This window comes from Motacilla alba, chromosome 15, assembly GCF_015832195.1.
Source record: "Motacilla alba alba isolate MOTALB_02 chromosome 15, Motacilla_alba_V1.0_pri, whole genome shotgun sequence".
In the NCBI taxonomy this organism is placed as follows: Eukaryota; Metazoa; Chordata; class Aves; order Passeriformes; family Motacillidae; genus Motacilla; species Motacilla alba.
The window spans coordinates 10,848,308-10,866,262 of NC_052030.1; the positions used below are offsets into that span (position 1 = coordinate 10,848,308).

The window sequence follows — 17,955 nt, forward strand, 5'->3', positions numbered from 1 at the left end:
AAGTCCCCTGTTTCACACGAAGCATAAATCCATAATTAGCAGATTTGTGGGTTTTTTTCCCCCAGTGGTTATAAAGTTTCTCAGCTGCTTTAAATAATTCCAGTAATATCCGTGGAACTGGGCTGCTTTTGAGCAGTGGAGCCTCAGCTCCGACAGATCCATGGAAGTACATGAGCATAAAGGCTAAATGAGTTACCTGGGAGGTGATGCTCTGCAGGAAATTTGTCACAGACCTGCGAGCTTTGGTGTGGTACTGCTGGACTCCTTCATTAACTTCTCCCTAATGCACACCTTGCTGTTGGTGCTAATTGTACAATCACAGATGCTCTGAGTACACAACAGCGATCTCTGTTTAAAAAACATTGCTCCTGAAAGGAACGCTTCTTAAGGGCCCACATTATTATTCAAATTGATGCCGAGGATGATGTAAAGAAGGAAGCTGTTCAACAGCACTTCACTGATCTTTCTACAGCAACTTGTATCAGTCTCATTATGCTGTTTATACACACACAGAGCGATGGCATCCCATTGGTATTACACTGCTAATTGGAATTACTACTTTCAGAAAGAACAAGTCAGTTTAAAGGCCAAAAGAGAAGCGTGGTTTTAATGTATACCACAGCATTTATTTCTTTACCCATGTCCATTGGATTTATAATTACAAATCCATTCTAACCTGTCAAAGCATTTATCAATGTATTTAATCAATACAATACTCTTACATCGCTCTTTTGCTGTCAGGTTTTGCAAATGAATACTGTCTTAACGTAATGAAAATAGACTGCATCTGGCATAAACCCACCTGAAATGATTTCTGGGAAGGTTCCAGCCAAGGATGGAGTGGCCACCTGCCTCATTCTTTCCAGCCATTCAGTGTTTCCCTATATAGGTGTGAAATTACAGGTTTGTGGCAGAGAGTTTGACTGAAATGCAACGATGTGACCTTTACTTTGCAATAAACACAAGCCATAAATTTTGCAGATATTTGAGGAGAGGATCCTGGAAAGTAGGAACAAACAGAAAATCTAGTGGTAGCTATGATTCTGAGCCTCTGTAGATCAAAGATTCTTCTGTTTCCTTCTGTTCCTTTTTTTCTGGTTCAGCAATAGGCAAGCCAAGAATGTCTGCAACAAATATCTCTGCTGTGATTTCTGCTGGAATTTCTTCTTCAGTCAAAGCTGCTGCACCTGGAGAGCAGTAACAACATCACAAGACACACAGCAGCAATGTCAAAATTGTTTTCCAGTAAAATTTATAAGCAACAATAAGCAAATGAAATGTTTTTAAAGATATACAAAGGGATCATGACAAAGTGGTGGTTTACTAGCTTGATACTTTATGTGTTTATATCAGGGATTAAACCTGCCAAATCTCTGTGTCTCACCTTGCAGCAGCTCCCTGCCTCAGAGGAGTCATGGGACAACTTTAACACTTGGTCGATTTGATGTGATTTAGGATCCTGAGGGATCCAGGGATTTCAAAATTCCCTTTGGGAGCAGCACCTTTGCTGCATGGGGCCCATTGCCAGTGACCCTAAACAGAGTCTGTTCCAAACTGGTGGGGACTGGGACGTGAATTGTACAAAAATGCAGTTCCAATTGCAGTGGGTAATTAAATTCAGCCTCTTGGCTCAAATCAATGCTATAATTTGCTGTTCCGGGCTGGTGTGGACTGGCACATAAATTGCAGACAAATGTGGTTGTTACCAACAGCTCTGCTACAATGGGCACTGTGGCCTGGGTGAAACCAGCGCTGGGATTTCCCTGTGTGTTTCTAATTTCAGTTCCAGCCAGCAGATAAACAGCAATGTAATCTTGTCAGGCCCCAGTTATAGTTCATTGTCCATTTATTTTTAGATACACCCATGCAATTGCTGTGTGGATGAAGGACAGTCTGTAGCTCTGTAACTATTTTTGCAATCCCATCTGAGCAGTTTTGACAGCTCTTGGCCTAACAGGGTAAATGGGTTTGAAATTTAAATTATTCCGTTTGGGAATTGAAACAATCCTGCTTCTGTGCTGTGTGGAATGCTAATCCTGTACCTGTGGGAGGGTGGGTGTCCAGTTCAGATCCTTCTTTCCTGGGTCTCCTGCCCAGCAGGGTGATCAGACATGCAGCCAGCTCATCCTCTGTCATCTGCTCCCCTGTACAAAACAGAGCACCAGCAGCCCGTGGGTTATGGGGTCAAGAGCACAAAAACTCAAAAGCAACTCAAACTAAACTAAACAGGATAGTTCAAAAGAAGGTCTGGCTTCTCTGAGATACGGACATATACACTGCCAAGTGGAACACATGATCCCAACACAGGAAAATGTTGATCCTAAGGAAAATTGTTCTTCCCTATAGCATTTTGGGGGAAAATGTCAATCGAAGGGAGAAATTCTGATGCAGACAGCTCTATGAGCAATGCTGCAGTAGCAGGGGCTTGAGCTTCTATTCCCACTGGAGGATTCCTGGCACAGACCACAGTCCATGTAGCCATTTTCATGCAGAGGAAGAGAAAGGTGGAGAAAAGTCTTGATTTAGTATCTTGAAATAACATGGACATAGCACTTGTTCCCAGTTAGCGGTTGGCTCATGCCCTGGAGCATGAGGTTATAGATCTGTTATGAAACTGTTCTATCTGATGTACCTATTTATGGATGTTCACACCATCTGTATAAATAGCTAACCTTTCTCACACTGGTTGAATCCGTGGTTTCCAAGGATCTTTGTGGCAAGGAGTCTTGCCAAGTGATGTACTCAGTAAGCCAGCATTTCTCTCTACCTGTTTTAATGCTCAGCTATACTTTTACACCAGAAGGGAGACAATAAAAGTTTGTTATTAGCACTCTATGGCACTGGCCAGAAGCATATTAACACCCACATTTATGGTGTTCTCCCTGATTCAGCTCAGCTAAATCATCCCATCTTTTCAGTCTTTCACACAGGTACAGCTCAGGACCAATTTCATCCCTCCTTTCTTGTCTCCCTTTTATCAGTTTTATGCTACTTTTCCCGAGCCTGTGTGACTGGAAAAGAGAACAGCAATTCAGATAAGGGCACACTGGGAGAAGGATACATTTTGCCAAGATCCATACTTATCATTTAACAGCTGAGATACCTCAGGCCAGCAGAGGTTTCCAGAGCAGTAAAAAAGCACAGCTGGGACAAGACATGTGATTATTCAATTTAAAATCTTAAGGCAGGTGGCTCCTCACGCCTGCCCTGGTTACCAGGTTCTCATTCCAGAATAATTTCTTGCTGCAGGGAAAAAGTTCTGAAATTGCAGGCAGAACTAGCAAGCATAAAACTGATATTAGAAACAAAATAACTCACCTCTGCACTGAAGCAGTGACAGGAAGTCTCCTCTGTCAATAACTTTGTCTCCCTTCTTGTTATCATAACCAAGAACCTGAAATGCTCGTTGTATGGTTTTCATTGACAAGCCAAGTGCAGGTCGATGATTTATATAAAGTTTGATAAAATCCTCTAAATTGATTTTTGTCACTTCTTCTCCAGTATCTGCATACTTGCTGAATTTTACTTCATTTATCATTTCTTCAATCTAAAGATGAAGACAAGGCAGATTGTTACAGGTTTTGTTTTGAAGAGCATTGGGCCAGTTTCCGATCCCGTGAATGCCATCGTCCCCAAACCGTGCATGTGTTGGTGCCATGGGTGCCATGACCACATCCCAGGAGGAAGCTGCACTCAGCAGCTGAGGGTGGGAATGGCCAACAGTTACACACCTGCTGACATGACAATGACAAGATGGGGGTTACACACACAGAGTCATTTTGGATTTCCTCTCCTGTGACAGGCACTCGGTGACCCTGCAGCTGTTACCGGCACCTTGGGCACAGCTGTGTCTCCACTCTGGGACAGTGGGCAGGCAAACCACAAACCAGCAAACACACCATCTTCCATCCTTGCTCTGGAAGCACACACACAGGGGTCCTAACAGAACCAGGATAAGAAATCTTATCCTGACTCACAAGAAATCTTATCTTCCCCTGCTCTTCCCCATGTCTAGGGCGGTTCAGGCGCTGCACGAGCCAAACCCAAAATGTGCTCAGTGGGGCTGACACCCTGCACTGCTGGATCCCTCACGCTCCTCTCGGACAAACAGGCAGGCACTGGCTGTGCTGGATACCAGTGGTTTTCCTGCAGTCTGGTGCTGTGAGTCAGCCCAGTTGGCAGCTGTGCAGATGTGTGTCCAAAAAGCAGCATCTGCTCCGTGCCTTCATTGTCCGTGCAGCCCCTTCAGAGATACACGGGCGGCAGAGAGACGCCGGGAGAATTCCCCGTGCCAGCACGTACCAGGCCTGCTGCTCCCCGGGAAGGGAAGCTGATGCAAGATCTCCCTGGGGAGGACTTTGCATTCAGCCTTGGGCCTTTGTCCTTGTGTCACAAGTTTTTCCACTGAATGAAGCCCAGGGAAGAGGGAAATCTCAGCCTTATATTTTTCCTGTAGCGAATGTCACGCCAAGCAAGAACAGTCGTTTTCACTCGGCTCTGGCTGATCTGGGATTAGGTTTTATATCAACCCCACTGAACTACAAAAGAAAAACACCAATTCCCAACAGCTTTGCTAGTCAGCCCAAGCTGCCTTTTCTCCCTCCTGCTTTTCTTTTATTAAAACACTCTAGAGAGAGACAAACCTTCTCTCTGGATTTATTACTGATTGTAGGTTGCCTGGTTTCACAACAGCTCAGCACCTCTGCTTCCATGCCTGAAATGCTGTTTATATTTTAATTTGGGGAAGTGTGGGGCATTATCAGTTATTATTCCAGAGACATTTCCCAAGGGAATATGGTCTCTGTGTCCCCAAGAGGCAGAAATTTAATAACCCAAGGAAAAGATCTCACACAGTATGAAGAGATAACACCTCGACTTGACACCAGGGCAGAGCAACCCCAGCTCAGACAAACACTTGCTGGTTGTGGGGGCTCCCAAGTGAGCCAGTTTGGTGGTGGCTGTGGCAACGGTCCTGCCTCCCATCTGGTGGCTCTCCTGGCAGAGCATCCCTGGGCAGATGGGGTGGCACAGCCTCACAGCAGTGCCTCAGCCGCCTGTGGGTTGCTGTGCCATGGAAGAGATGAACACAGCCCCTGCAGAAAGGCTGAGGGAGCTGAGTGATGCACCTCCTCCCCTGGGAGAGCCTCTCCTGTGGTGAGGGCTGGAGCTGGTGCTCAGAGGCCGTTATTCAAATCTCCTCGCTTCAGATTCAGTCATGCCGGGTTACACATTACAAATGAGGTTTGTGTACAGTACAAACTGCCTTGGAGAAACAGCCACACAAAGGGGAAGAAGCAGCACCCTTATTAAATCAGTTCCCTCTGCTGTAAAATTTTGACCCTGAGGTTGTCTTGTTGAACAACTCTCAGCTGTCAAGCTCCAGGTTTGCTCAGCCTTCTTCTACAGTTGCCCAACTTCCTAGCAAGGAAACTTTTTTAGGAATTTTCTGCCAGATTCTGAGCACTACTGTATTGATGCAGACCAGATAAAAATACATTGACAGGCAGTACATATATCCCAGAGCCACCCAGCATGGCAATGGTCAGAATCTGGCCCATAGAACACTTGGGAAGTGCAATCAGTCTCGTTCTTTCTTCTTTTAATAACAACAATAAAAACAGCTGACCAACCTCTTCCTCTGATGGATAAAATCCTATTGCTCTCATTACAGAAGGAATTTCCTCCAAGGGAATATGTGTTGACACCTGTCTGGTCTCCAGTGTTTCGATACCTTGGCTGCACAGCTGTACGTAGTAAAAATAGTCCTCCAGTTCCTGCCAGGGATTCAAACAAACACTGCAAATTTCAGTTACCAACAGGCACGGCAGATAAGGCTCCTTTAAGGGTTTACTAACAGCCATATCAATGAGATTGCTGTTAAAGGCTAGCTGGACAAAACATAAAGAAATGTCAGGCCTGTATAAATTAAAGTCCAAGCAGATGTGACCAGACAGCGTTCACGGTGAGATAATTACCCGGAAGAATTTGCCTTCTCTGCCGCCATCCAGGAGGTTGTAGAATGGGATCAAGTCCTCCCCACCCAGGAAAGCAGCAGCATCCAAGGCACTGGCAGAAGTGAAGGAGAGAAGGTACAGAAAGGGTTCATGTGAGGAGAGCTTTCATAGTTTCCTTTCTAGGTGTTGTTCACAGACACTTTCAAGAAATAAAATCCCTGGGCCTCAGAATTCAGGAAGGAAAAGCACTGCCTTGAACCTTGTGCTATTTTATCATCAGCTGCACTTCTACAGCATATTTCATACCCAGGTTTTACATACAATAGCACAGTGTGGGAATTAATTATTACTGAATGGTCCTCTTGTTTAGTGGAATGAGTACAGGGCTGGGAGCCAGGAGCTTTTCCATGGACTTGAACTTGGTGTCTGGCATTTGGCTTTTCTGCTTCCTTATAGAGACATTGAGGGAGATGAATTAGCTAGATCAGCATTTTCAACATGCAGAGAAGGCTGGGGCTTGGTGTTTGCAATAAACCACACGACTCCCTGTTCCTTGATCCAACACATTTTTCCCCAATAACTCAGTGCAATCCATTACCCGACTTCCTCCGCCGTGGCGGGCGACGGAGTCGCAGGTGCAGTTTGCATTAAACTGAAAGCGCCTGAGTAGCCACCTCTTTGTTTCAATTTCATAGGCAGCTGGAGCCAAAAGAATCCCTTTGGCTTGTGCAGATGTAAAAAGAAACCAAGCCTGGAAGTGCAATCATGGCATAGCACTGCCACATAATACCCCACGCCTGGCAGCCGGGCTGCAGCTTTCACACACACCTCTGTAGTGCTGCTTCCACTGGGGTTTTTTTGCAAGCCTCATGCTTTTTTCATAATTAAGTTATTTGGGTATTAAACACAGTGGAGATTCACAAGATGCCAGAAGCAGCAATAAAATGATAATTAGCTCATCAAAAACTTCGCTCCAAAAACAAATTACGTAGAAATTCAACGTTGCTTGGACTCTGGCCAACCATTATAAAGAAGGATCATTTATATTCTATTGCTTTCCTTAAAATGTCGCTTATCCTGACCCCCAACTGTTTAAGCCACACAAAGTGGAAAAGAAAATAAATAAACCCATTGCTTTCCCACCCAAGTTTCCTTTGTTCTGGCACATGAAGGTGAGCTGGCTTGGCACTCCTTGGGCTTTCCTCAGAGCAAATGGTACCTGCAAAATATGTTCATTGCAGGACCAGCATGTGTCTTAACCAAAGCCTTGGTCCTAGGAAGGTAAAGAGCAGTGGTGTTTCCCAGGTGCCCACCTAATGGCAATCATAGAACAAGGGCTGAAAGCCAGCTCCCATGGAGTTATTTCCCAGAAACCAGGAGACACAGGGCTCTGTGCTAGGAGGGTGTTGTGCAGGATTTGAAAGAAACCAAAAAACCAAACAAAATAGCACAGACTGAGGGAGACCGAGTCTATCCTAACATGTTTATCCACACAATCCTAACTGCCATGGACTAAGCTCCCTTCCCAGTCCCTGAAGTGTGAAGTGGTTCCATGGTGACCTGGCAGTTTTCATGCCATTCACAGCTGCCTTGCTCCATTTCTATGTACAAATGTATCTATTGCAGCCAGGAGGGGAGAGCCGTGCCCCAAATATGTATTGCATTGAGCAGCTTTGGTCCTTGACGTGCCAAGAAACCAAAATATCTATCTTGCCTTTGCTGTGTTACCCTCCCGTCATGTACATCTGGCACCACTGCCCAAGGGATGTGGCAGAGGGAAGCCTGCAGAGGATGGTGTGAGAAACCTGGCAGGATTCATCACTGATACTCTGGGCCAGAGCCTGGAGATCCTTCTTTGTTAAAGCAGCCTCCACTCTTCAACCACCCCATTTATTGCAGGGCATTTATTCATGTAAGCAAAGCTTTATAGGATTAAGGTGGCTTGTCCTAAATCCATTCTTCAAACACAGGGGGGATTTCCCAGCAAATTCTTATTCCATTTGGAGAGCAGACGCTTTTGGATCAGCAGCTGCCATGTGTGCTCCTCCTGCAGCCAGTGCTGCTCCTCTGGTCCCTGCCTAACCCTGACAATCTCCCAGCACACTGGCCAGGCCCTCACAAGTATCACAAAATCCTCTGCCCAACTGCTTACCATTTGGGCACCATTTCCCTGGCTGGAGTATTGTTCAGGCACTATGGCCACCCCTGTGGGGTTTGCTGGCTTAATCCCTCCTACATCACAGAGGTGAGCAAAACCCCCAAAAATATGTCCCTCCTGTTTCAGCTGCCACCCCACGTAGCTGCTTGGGACCCAATGGGTCAACCAAGCAGCTGTGGAAAGCAGTAACAAGATTCCCTCTCCTGCCATAACTCACTGTAGGTTGACCTTCCATTTCATGAAGGTGCGCTCCTTGCCCCCGGCTGTGAGGACGTAACGCCCGTCGTGGGAGATGGCAAAGCCAGCGGCGCCATCCGGGTGGCAAATGAAGGCCGAGGACTTGTGGGGGTTGCCATCCACAGGCAGCATCTGCAAACCCACCTGTAAGGGAAGAGGGAGTCTGGCAGGGCCACCTCCTCTTCCCCAGGAGCTTGCTCAGCTCTCAGGCAGGGCCACCCTACACGTGGTTTCATCTTCAAGGAAATGCCCAAGGGCCCAGCAGCTCTGCAAGGAGGGGCTCCGTACCTTGTCCTTTGTAATGTACACCAGGTAATGTTGCTGGGGGTCTGCAGAGCTTGTCCTAGGGAGGATTTGTATCTTCTCCAAGGGGGAGCCATAGGTTGGTCCCAAAAGGGTCTTCCTAAAGGCAAACAATGTATTTATCCACTCTAGGCCACCCAAAATATTTTTGAACAGCTGTTGTATGGAAGGATGGGTAGATATGGGAGGTGTGCAGAGGCTTTGTGCCACTGACTGAGAGAACAGGATAGAACAGGGTCCCTGGCAGTAAGGGACTACACTGGGGCTCAGAAATTTATTTAGTGCTCAGGGATTATTATGTTTTGCTCATGTGGACTCCGATCTCTTTATCTGATGTCTAACTGCTAGGTCTCAGGTCCAACATAGTGAGCAGACCAAGATCCACCTGCAGCCACAGCCTTGCTAAATGACACATCAGTGAGCAGCAGAGTGGGCATAAGAATGGAGTGACCTGAGGGCTCAAGAGCCATCCCAAGATCTGCATCACAGATAGAAAATCACATGCTCATGAGTGAGCATTAGAACACAGGGTCAGGAGGAGGCTCCCAGGCAATGGCAGGCCTGAATCAATCCTCTACCTGCACATTTTGGTCGTCGTGTTGTAGAGCTTCATTTTGTAGCAGTTGTTGGCAGTGAGGAAAAAGGACTCGGTGCTGAGCTGTGGGTACCAGGTCAAGCACAGGGGCACCGCAACCTGCTCCAGCCTGTCCCTGTGTGTGACCACCAAGTGGCCCTTGATGCTGCTGTTCAGGTCATATTCAACCTGGAGGGAAGATAAGGAATAACAGCAACTCCCCTGTGGTCTGCCCTGCACCCCTGACCTTGTGGATCTGCATCTCCTGGAGAAGCCCCAATAGGAGAGCCTCAGCAGCAAGGCCAGGCTGAGAAACAACCCTCAGCTCCAAGGTTGGGAGCCATGGAACCAAACATGGAGTGTCCTTTGATGGCCTTGTCCAGCCCCACCCCTTTAACCACAAATCTTCACTGTCCTTTAAACTTTTGCATCAACCCACCAGCTGCCGGTCCTCCCCGAGGCTCAGGAGCCTGGGCTGGGTGCTGCCTGAGTGGACCCCAAAGAGGATGCTCCGGATGGGTTTGTAGTGGGAGACCAGCCCTGCCAGGTGTTCCCAGCATCCGCTCCCATTCTGCAGGACTCTCTTGTAAACAGTCACTGAGTAATTCTCATCCTGCAGCAACAGCACGAAGGTCAAAGAGGGAAATCTTTTTCATTGTACAGATCATCATCAGTTACTGCAAACTCTGAGCCAAACTACTTCAACGCTGCCTCAATACTTCTACACCGAGACATGGGATTGAGGGAGCAGCCCCTTCCTAGAGCACCAGCCAGGAGGAAATCCCTGCTCCAGCCCCTTCTTCAGATGGATGCAGAACTAAGACTTGTCACCAAAGTTAGGGACTGGGCGCTGCTAGCAGCGGGTCTGCGGAGCCGCTGTGACTGGTGACGTTTTTACAGAGTGACTCTTCAAACCAGGAAAAGTGTTTTGGAGTCAGGAAGCCCCAGGGGAGGAACAGCCCTCTGCCCTGCTCGCTCTGCATTTCAGAGCCACCAAGTCCCAGGGGAGGGACGGCCCTCTGCCCTGCTGCTCTGTGCCTGCAGGACGGCCAGCAGTTCCCAGTCCCTCCCAAAGCTGCCCCGCGAGCCGTGCATGTAAAAATCACCGAGCGGAAAAAACAAGCTTACAGTATCACCGAGCAGAAAAAACAAGCTTACAGCGGTTGCGAGGTACTTGGAATCGTGAGAGAAGCTGATGTGAGTCACGGGACCTTGCGAGAACTGGAATTCCTCACAGATGGACTGAAGGGAAATTGCATCAAGGATGTGAACGCTTCCATCAGTAAAACCAGCGGCCAGCAAATGACCTGGAAAGCAGACCAGAAACCTCTCACGACACCATCACTCCCTCCCAGGAAGGCCAATGCTCGGCACATGGCCAGGTCACAGGGCTGGGATACCTTCAGGATCGTAGGATAAGCATTGGATGCCAGCCTCAGTGAATACCCTGCTAACGAGGTACTGGGTCTGCTTGTATTCCCACACCTTCAGCAGCCCACAGTGACTCCCCACAGCCACAAGTGGCTCCTGAGGATGACAGGCAACAGCATTCACAGCTTTCTTCGCCTCTGTCATGATTCTTTCAAAGTTTGTGCTGTCTGTTGCAACATGGAACATGGTTGCATCAGAGGTTGAAAGGATAAAGTTCCTGTTTAGCGTGAGAGAAACAGAATTCGATGAATCAGACCAACTGGCTCATGTCCCTGCAAGCTATATTACACATCAGTCTCTTCTTGGCAAGTTAGTCGGACAATCACTTCTATTTTGTGATACACAGTATGCAAACGTTCCTTGACCTGGAAGGCAAGTGACACTTTGTATTCATGACCTGGGAAATGGCCACGGGAAGACACTGGAGCCAGTTCCATTTTCTACTTGGCTGGGCAAGCCGGAAGATGAATGACATCTGGGGAGCTCCTGCCGTTTGCAAGTCGCTGGTGTGTGAGATGGACAAGTGAGCAATTGGAGATACTCTGAATGGCATTTTCATGTGTCTCCATGCCACCACTGTCGGTGGCTCCACGTTGACCGTGCTGCCATGGCCGAGGTCAGAGGGCAGTTTCAGTGCCTGTCTGCTCACTTGGCCACGCTGAGCAGCACAGCAGAGAGATTTCACTGTGTGACTACTGATGTGTGAAGCAGACAGCAGGATAATTATTCATATTACAGCACAAATATGTACAGTTTCAGTCTGCCTGATTGAGAGTCTGGACCCAGTAAAAGGGACAAGAGAGGATCACGCAGAAATCCCAGAGTGGTTTGAGTAGGAAGAGACCTTAAAGATAATCTGGTTTTGACACCTTCCACTAGACCAGCTTACTCCAAGCCCCATTCAACCTGGCCTCGAACAATTCCAGGCATGGGGCATCCACTGCTTTTGTGGACAACGTGTGCCAGGCCATTGCAGCCCTCACAGTGAGGAATTTCTTCCTATATCCCATCTAACCCTGCCCTCTGTCAATTTTAGCCCTTGTCCAAAGTCTCTCTCCAGCTGTTTTGGAGCCCTTGAGGCACTGGAAGGTGCTATCAGGTCTCCTTGGAGCCTTCTCCAGGCTGAGTCTGGGAGCTGCACGACAGACAAGTGGGGAAGCACAGCATCTTTGCCAGCTGTTCCATCAGAGCCACCAGTTTGTGCACATCTGGCCCAGGCACTGATGGACTCTGCACCCCTTGCGTGCCTGAGCTGGGCGCTCCAGCCATTCCTAATCCCACCAGCCTCCGGGATGAGCTCAGGCCTTCCCTTTCCCTTTGGGAAACCAAACCATGCCGAGGACACTGCTCCAGGCTGGAGAAGAATCTGTCCCACATGGCTCTTTGGAAAACACGAGTGACTAAGAACAGACATTGCCAGGAAAGCCTTAACAGCAGTGACAGACATGTGGCTTGCAGGCTGGATGGAGCCACACGACAGCTTCATCTGGCCTGCAGATTCCCTGTAAATTCTCGGGCACAGCTACGTCACACAGAGGGACAGAGAGGGGCTGGTGACCAGTCGGTGTGGTACAACCCTGTGCCAGTGCCACAGCCCCGGTTAGCTTGCCAAGCCATGATAAAATCCAGCTGGGTACAGCCATGCCTGGGAAGGGTTTAAGGGGGATTAAGGGGCCCAGTGAGAGCTGGAGATTCCACATTAGCACTGCCTGGCGTGGCAGGGATGTGACAGAGAAGCTGATCATCACCGTGCCTGCACCAAGGCATCACCTGGAGCTCAGAGTCTGGGATGTGCTGGAGCCCACCCACACTCCCTCCCTCTCCTGCCCAGGAGCCTGGGCACAGGGCTGAGTCCTGCTCCAGACCAGGCAGAAGCTCATGGAGCAGCTCTCACTGAGCACCTCCCCAGCTTTCAGCTGCAAGGCAAACACAGGAGAAGACCTGGGTTTGTAAAGAGATACTCACCTGGTGAGAAAAGGCTGGCTGCTGCCTGGGAGGGCACTGGGAGGATCACGGAGGATTGTGGAGAAGGAGATGGACTGGATGGGACCCACTTTGTCGTGGCTGTAGACGGTGAGGAGCCGCAGCTGCCCATCGTAGAATTTAACCTGCCCTTTCACATCCCCTGTGGCTATACAGCTGCAGGGAAGGGAAAGTTATTAACCAACACACTGACTGACAACTCCCAAATATTTCTTGGGGAGCATCCTTGGGTGGAAGCAATCTCTTCCCCATTTCTCTGCACAGATATGCAGGAGAAAGCCAGGGTTGTGCAGAAACCAGCGGTTCTGCCGTGTCCCTGCCGTGTCCCCAAGGCTGTCGCGGCGTTTGGTGGCTGTCTGTCTGCTCCCTCTGCCGGTAGCAGCCAGGAGGCTGAGCCGCTGTCTGAGCTATCCCAGGGGAGCTGGCATCGCATCACCACGACTTTTCAACTTCATTTCCACCCCCAGACAAATCCATTGCTGGGAAATTGCTCATAAACCAGCAGCACTTTCCTGCGTGAGTGACCACGCTGCCAAGTGACTTAAAACTCCAACATTATCCCTGCCACTCCTCCAGCTGAGCTACCTGAGGACTGTACCTACAGCTACTGAAAAGGGCTGCCCCGTTACCTCTCCAACACCTGGAGCACGGTAAGGCTCTCCTGCTGCACTGACACCACCTTGGTGGCTGTCACTCCGTGGGGTTTGGCCGGCAGTTCCTCGGGGAGGGTGCGGGGATTGTCCATGTCCCACACCACCAGCTTCCCGGCCGAGGTGCCCGTCAGAGCTTGGGTGTTGTTAAAATGGAAAACTGACTGGCTGAACTGTCCCACCAGGCACTTGAAGGTCTGTGGAGACAGCAGCCAGGCCGTGTTTTCATCCCAGAGCTGGCTCTGCCCTCCTCACACAGAGAGATTGGCATTCCCTCATGGCATTCCCTCCCTGTCCCATGGCAGGACAAGAGATAAGAGCCCCAGGAGTGGGCAGAGAGCCCCATGGAGTGGGGCACTTTGGAGAGAGAGCTCTGCTGGAGCTCAGCTTAGACAAACCTGGCTTGTCCCCATCTGAGGGGGACAGGCTGGGGCCAGGGCCACTGTTTTTGCTTAAGGGGATGGAGAGGGACAGTGCTGCTGCCAGCAGGAAAGCCAAGAAGGTGACATGATGTGGTCCCTCCCTGCTGTGCTCACCTGGTTGCTCAGGAAGGGTGCCCCATACTGCAAACCAGAATCATCCTGGGGAAAGCAGAGAAGACATCCAAGATAGAGATTTTGGAACCAAGCTCTGCAGTGCCAGCATGGCCCTTCCCACCATCTGGGCACTGGCCCCACACTGTGGTGGCCAAAGCAGGAAAGGTTCCAAGGTCTTCCAGAGAACACAAAACATCCTCTCCTTCCACCTGCTTCTTTCCAAAATCTGCTGAATGGCACGAGGCCCATGGGAAAGCAGGAGTGGGAGAGGTGAAGAGTATCCCTGCCACAGCTGGGCCTGACCAATGTGGGAGTGGAGGGAGTGTGATACTCTGTCCAGACCACTTTGGGATCTGGCAAGGGCAGGGAGCAGGGAAGGGACAGATCTGCAGAGTGATCCCAGTTATGGACAGACACCCAGCCCCTGAGCCCCCCTGACACCTCCTTTCTGGCACCAGAAGCACGACTTCCCATGTCCCTACTTACCCACAGATAAAATATCACCTGGGTTTTGCTGTTGCTGACAAACTCATGGGGATTCTGAGGGTTAAATATGACATAATCCTGAAATTCAAAGAATTGCATTAGCACCAAGCTCAGCGATACTTTCTGCTTATTCTTCCATGCAAAACCACTGCTTTTATCCAAAACCACCTCACCAGCTGCACTGAACTGCAATCAGAGGACACCCCATGCATGTCAGGCATTAGAGGAACAGGGATGAGCCCTTGGGATGCTCTGCTGCATCAGGGTTCCCAGGGACGGGGTGTGATCCTGCCTCCCATGGGGGTACCGGGGGAGCAGGTGAGGATGGGGCTGCCCAGCCCAGCCCAGCCCCTCTGCCCCCCTTGGCATGTCACTCACCTGATACCCAAACTCAGGCTTCAGCTCTGTGCTGCACACGGGTTCCCCTGTGGGCAAAGTCCATCTCCAAACACAAACTTTCTGAAAGAGAAGGGGAGAAAAATCCAAGGAACACTCCCATGGCTCTGTGGGAGGTTTGGGGAGCCAGGTGAATCCCATTCCCCACTGCAGGGGATGGTGTGGCCTAAAAGACTGGAGCAGGCTAAAGCCCAGCACAGCCTGGCAGCAGAAAGCTTAATTTCAGGAAATACTGCTAGAAATTGCTTAGATTAGAGTGATGAAGTCAGAAGCTTTTATCCCAAATTAAGATCCATTTTCTCAACTCTGCAGCATTCACTTTAATGAAATCCAGGTCTGTCTTCTAATGGCTCAGCAAAAACAAAGCATCACTCTGCAAACCTGCTCTCCCCATGTGAATTCCCACCTCCCCTGTGCTGCACTGAAAAAAACCTTCCATCTCTCTATCCTGCAAAGCTATGAAAGAGGAGATAGTCTCTTCACCTGCACAGTAGCAGCACTAATGGTCACCAAATACTTGGCATCCTGGGAAAGGGCAATGGCACAGACGCCGTCCTCTGAATGACTCTCGAAGATGGTGCGCACGGGTACCCTACGGAGCAGAGATCCCATGGGTGCTCCTGCAGCACAGGGGGGTCCAAGCAGTCACTTGGCAAAGCCTGTGGCACAACCACCCACCCTGGGCTGTGTGGGAGGAGGGAGGGAGGCTGCAAACACTGGTGCTGCCACAGGCCGGTGCTCAGTGTCCCCTCCATCCCTTCCTCGCAAGTAAATGGCACTGGGGAACAACTCACCAGGATCTTTGAAGATCCTACAGCATGGAGATGTTTTGTACTTAGTCTGGGGGAGTTCAGCCCCCTCTCAGTGTCCAGTGAGTGTGGGTGATACAAGGACTATGAAGGACTTGGTTTGGTTTTGGTTCCTTTGCTGCTTTTTAGTCTGTCCCTGTGTTCTCCCATTTTATTCTCAGCTGAGACTGGAGTCGGTCCTGAGTGATTTAATGGACACAGGGAGTTTCCAAAAGAGGAGGTTTCTGGGAGCTTACCCAGAGTAGGAGTCCCAAACGATGATCATAGCATCTGGCCCTTGGTCAGCAGTTGCAACCCAGCGTTTGTCTTCACTCACACACAGGCAGGAGATGACATTCGTGTGGCCCTGGGGGAGGGAAGCAGCAAAGTGCCTTGGAGGCTGCAAACCTGGGGCTGTTCTGTTCATACCTTTCGTATGGGTATGAGTTACAGTGACCCCTGAGCACCGCACACCAGAGAGAGAGATGGAGGGAGGGGTTCAGGAGTAGGGGAGGAGGAGGAGGGAGATGCTCAGCAGTGCCAGACCTGCAGGTGGAACTGCCTGTTCTGCAGGATGTCGTGGATGACCACTGTGTGGGAGGAGACATACAGGAGCACCCGGTCCTCCCCGTCCATCAGGCTGTGCACAGCCAGGCTGCTGTTGTAGCCAAACACCCAGGACAGGTCCTGCAGGGAAGAGACAGCTCCTGGCTCTCAGCAGACAGGACAAAAAAGGCACACGAGGTCTGTGGGGTGATGGAAGAGAGCGGGGCAGGAGTGCCGAGAGGCACTGTGGCGTTGGTACTCACAAGGGGGTAAAGGCTGCTGTCCCTGTTCTTCCGGAACAGCATCCCCGGCGTGGCCGCCCACACCATGCTGGCAGAGCCTTTGTGCCGTGTGTGCCTCTCCCTGTAGCCTGAGAGAGGGCTGGAGATGGTTTCCTTGGACTCAGACAGTGCTGGGAGTGCTTCAGCGACTCCAGCACCCTCCGGGCATGATGTCCCAGCAGTGCCTTCCCCCAGGCTGCCCTGGCTCCCAGCCCAGGTGCTGGGCAGGGTGTCTGAGATCCCCATACCTAAAGGAGATGACCGGGGACACGATGGTGACTCTTCATTATCCTCTGCTGCTCCTTTCTTCTCCCTGGCAGCAGCAAGGGGATCCTTGAAAAGAAAGAGAGGTTTTGGTGAGTGCTGGCTCCTGGCAGGTCTGGATGGGGACTGCCCTGTGGCCATTGGGAATGAACCCCAGCATGCCTCAGATCCCAAGGGCTCTGTTTCCACTGGGATCTGCCCCAGATCCTGTCTCAAACAGGACTTTCCATGGCGCTGCACTCACCTCCTCAGGCTGCACATCTGCCTCCCGAGCCGTCTGTCTGTCCTGGGACATCTCCCTGGGCTCACCGCTTAGTGCTGCTCCTCCCTCAGCGGGTTACTCCAGTGTAACTTCACATGGACCATCCATCCACACCTTCACCCTCCTCCCAGGGAGCTGCGGTGTGGAGATGCTCTGAAATACTTCCCCACACACACTCTCCCAGATTTGGCTCCACAGCAACCTGAAATTGGGCACAGCAGGAGAAAAGGGCACCTGTGAAGGTGGGAAATGGGTCCCAGAGCCCCTTCTCAGCTCCTACCCTGAGCACAAACGAGCCCCGTCCAGCGATGGTTCCAGCTGAGCGCAGGCTCCCTCCCTCGGCTGCCCGCACACCGCGCCGGGCACGGACATTTCCCTTTCGGCTGATTGTCACAGCCCCTGTGAGCACAGAGCTGCTCCTGGGCGGCAGCCGCTTCATCTCCGGCTCCACGGGTCTGGATTCGAGCCAACACCGAAACCTTGCGCACAGAAAACTTTCACGGGAGGGGAAAGAGCCCCTGGGAAAAACCTTCCCGGGCCTCGGCAGGCGGGACGGGAGCTCGGCAGCGGCCGCTGCCGCCGGGTCCCACCGCGCTCGCACGGAACCGTTCCCAAGACCTCTCCAGGCTTCGCTGCCTCCTGCTGGCCCTAGGGACCCTCCGGAGACCCTCCCGAGGACCCCCCCCCGCTCACCGACACAGCGATCCCCGCGTCTCTCTGCCTCTGCGACCGCCGTTCCCAGGCAACGGCTGCACCGGCGGCACCGGCTGCGCCACCGGCTGCCCCGGGAAACGCCGGGAGAGAGGGGGGGAGCCCTCCTCATCCTCACCGGCTGCACCGGGAAACGCCGGGAGAGAGGGGGGGAGCCCTCCTCATCCTCACCGGCTGCACCGGGAAACGCCGGGAGAGTGGGGGGAACTTCCTCGTCCCCACCGGCTGCCAGGAAGAGGCAGCGCTGGCCCCCAGCCCAAAGCAGGGAGCCAGAGGAGGGAACGTTCAGCCCTTCACCCTGCCCAAGTCTAAATCCCGCTCATGGCTGTGACAAAGCCCCTCTTGGCATCGCCGGAGCCATTCGGGACCAAAGCCTCACCCTGCCCGAGGAATGG

General features: G+C 51.0%; 1 protein-coding gene across 4 annotated transcripts; it reads right to left on the minus strand.

Moving 5' to 3' along the window:
• Positions 1 to 535: 535 nt before the first annotated feature.
• On the minus strand, positions 536 to 17,724 carry CFAP251 (cilia and flagella associated protein 251). 4 transcript variants are annotated; one of them, XM_038152774.1, is made up of 22 exons: positions 16,832 to 17,724; positions 16,572 to 16,656; positions 16,306 to 16,412; positions 16,043 to 16,183; positions 15,754 to 15,863; positions 15,192 to 15,300; positions 14,691 to 14,771; positions 14,313 to 14,390; positions 13,827 to 13,871; positions 13,270 to 13,487; positions 12,623 to 12,796; positions 10,627 to 10,874; positions 10,385 to 10,533; positions 9,666 to 9,839; positions 9,231 to 9,415; positions 8,638 to 8,752; positions 8,330 to 8,493; positions 5,976 to 6,066; positions 5,631 to 5,774; positions 3,319 to 3,547; positions 2,043 to 2,144; positions 536 to 1,187 (listed from the first exon to the last, which is right to left on the minus strand). In XM_038152774.1, the coding sequence occupies exons 1-22, from the start codon at positions 16,880 to 16,882 to the stop codon at positions 1,036 to 1,038; spliced, it is 2,952 nt and encodes a 983-aa protein (XP_038008702.1). In that variant the 5' UTR covers positions 16,883 to 17,724; the 3' UTR covers positions 536 to 1,035. The 4 variants fall into 4 exon arrangements, with proteins under 4 accessions (XP_038008702.1, XP_038008703.1, XP_038008705.1 ...); XM_038152775.1 differs by having other exon boundaries at positions 16,306 to 16,423; positions 16,832 to 16,864; XM_038152776.1 differs by lacking the exons at positions 536 to 1,187; positions 2,043 to 2,144 and having other exon boundaries at positions 3,414 to 3,547; positions 5,631 to 5,796; positions 16,832 to 17,050.
• Positions 17,725 to 17,955: the final 231 nt, after the last annotated feature.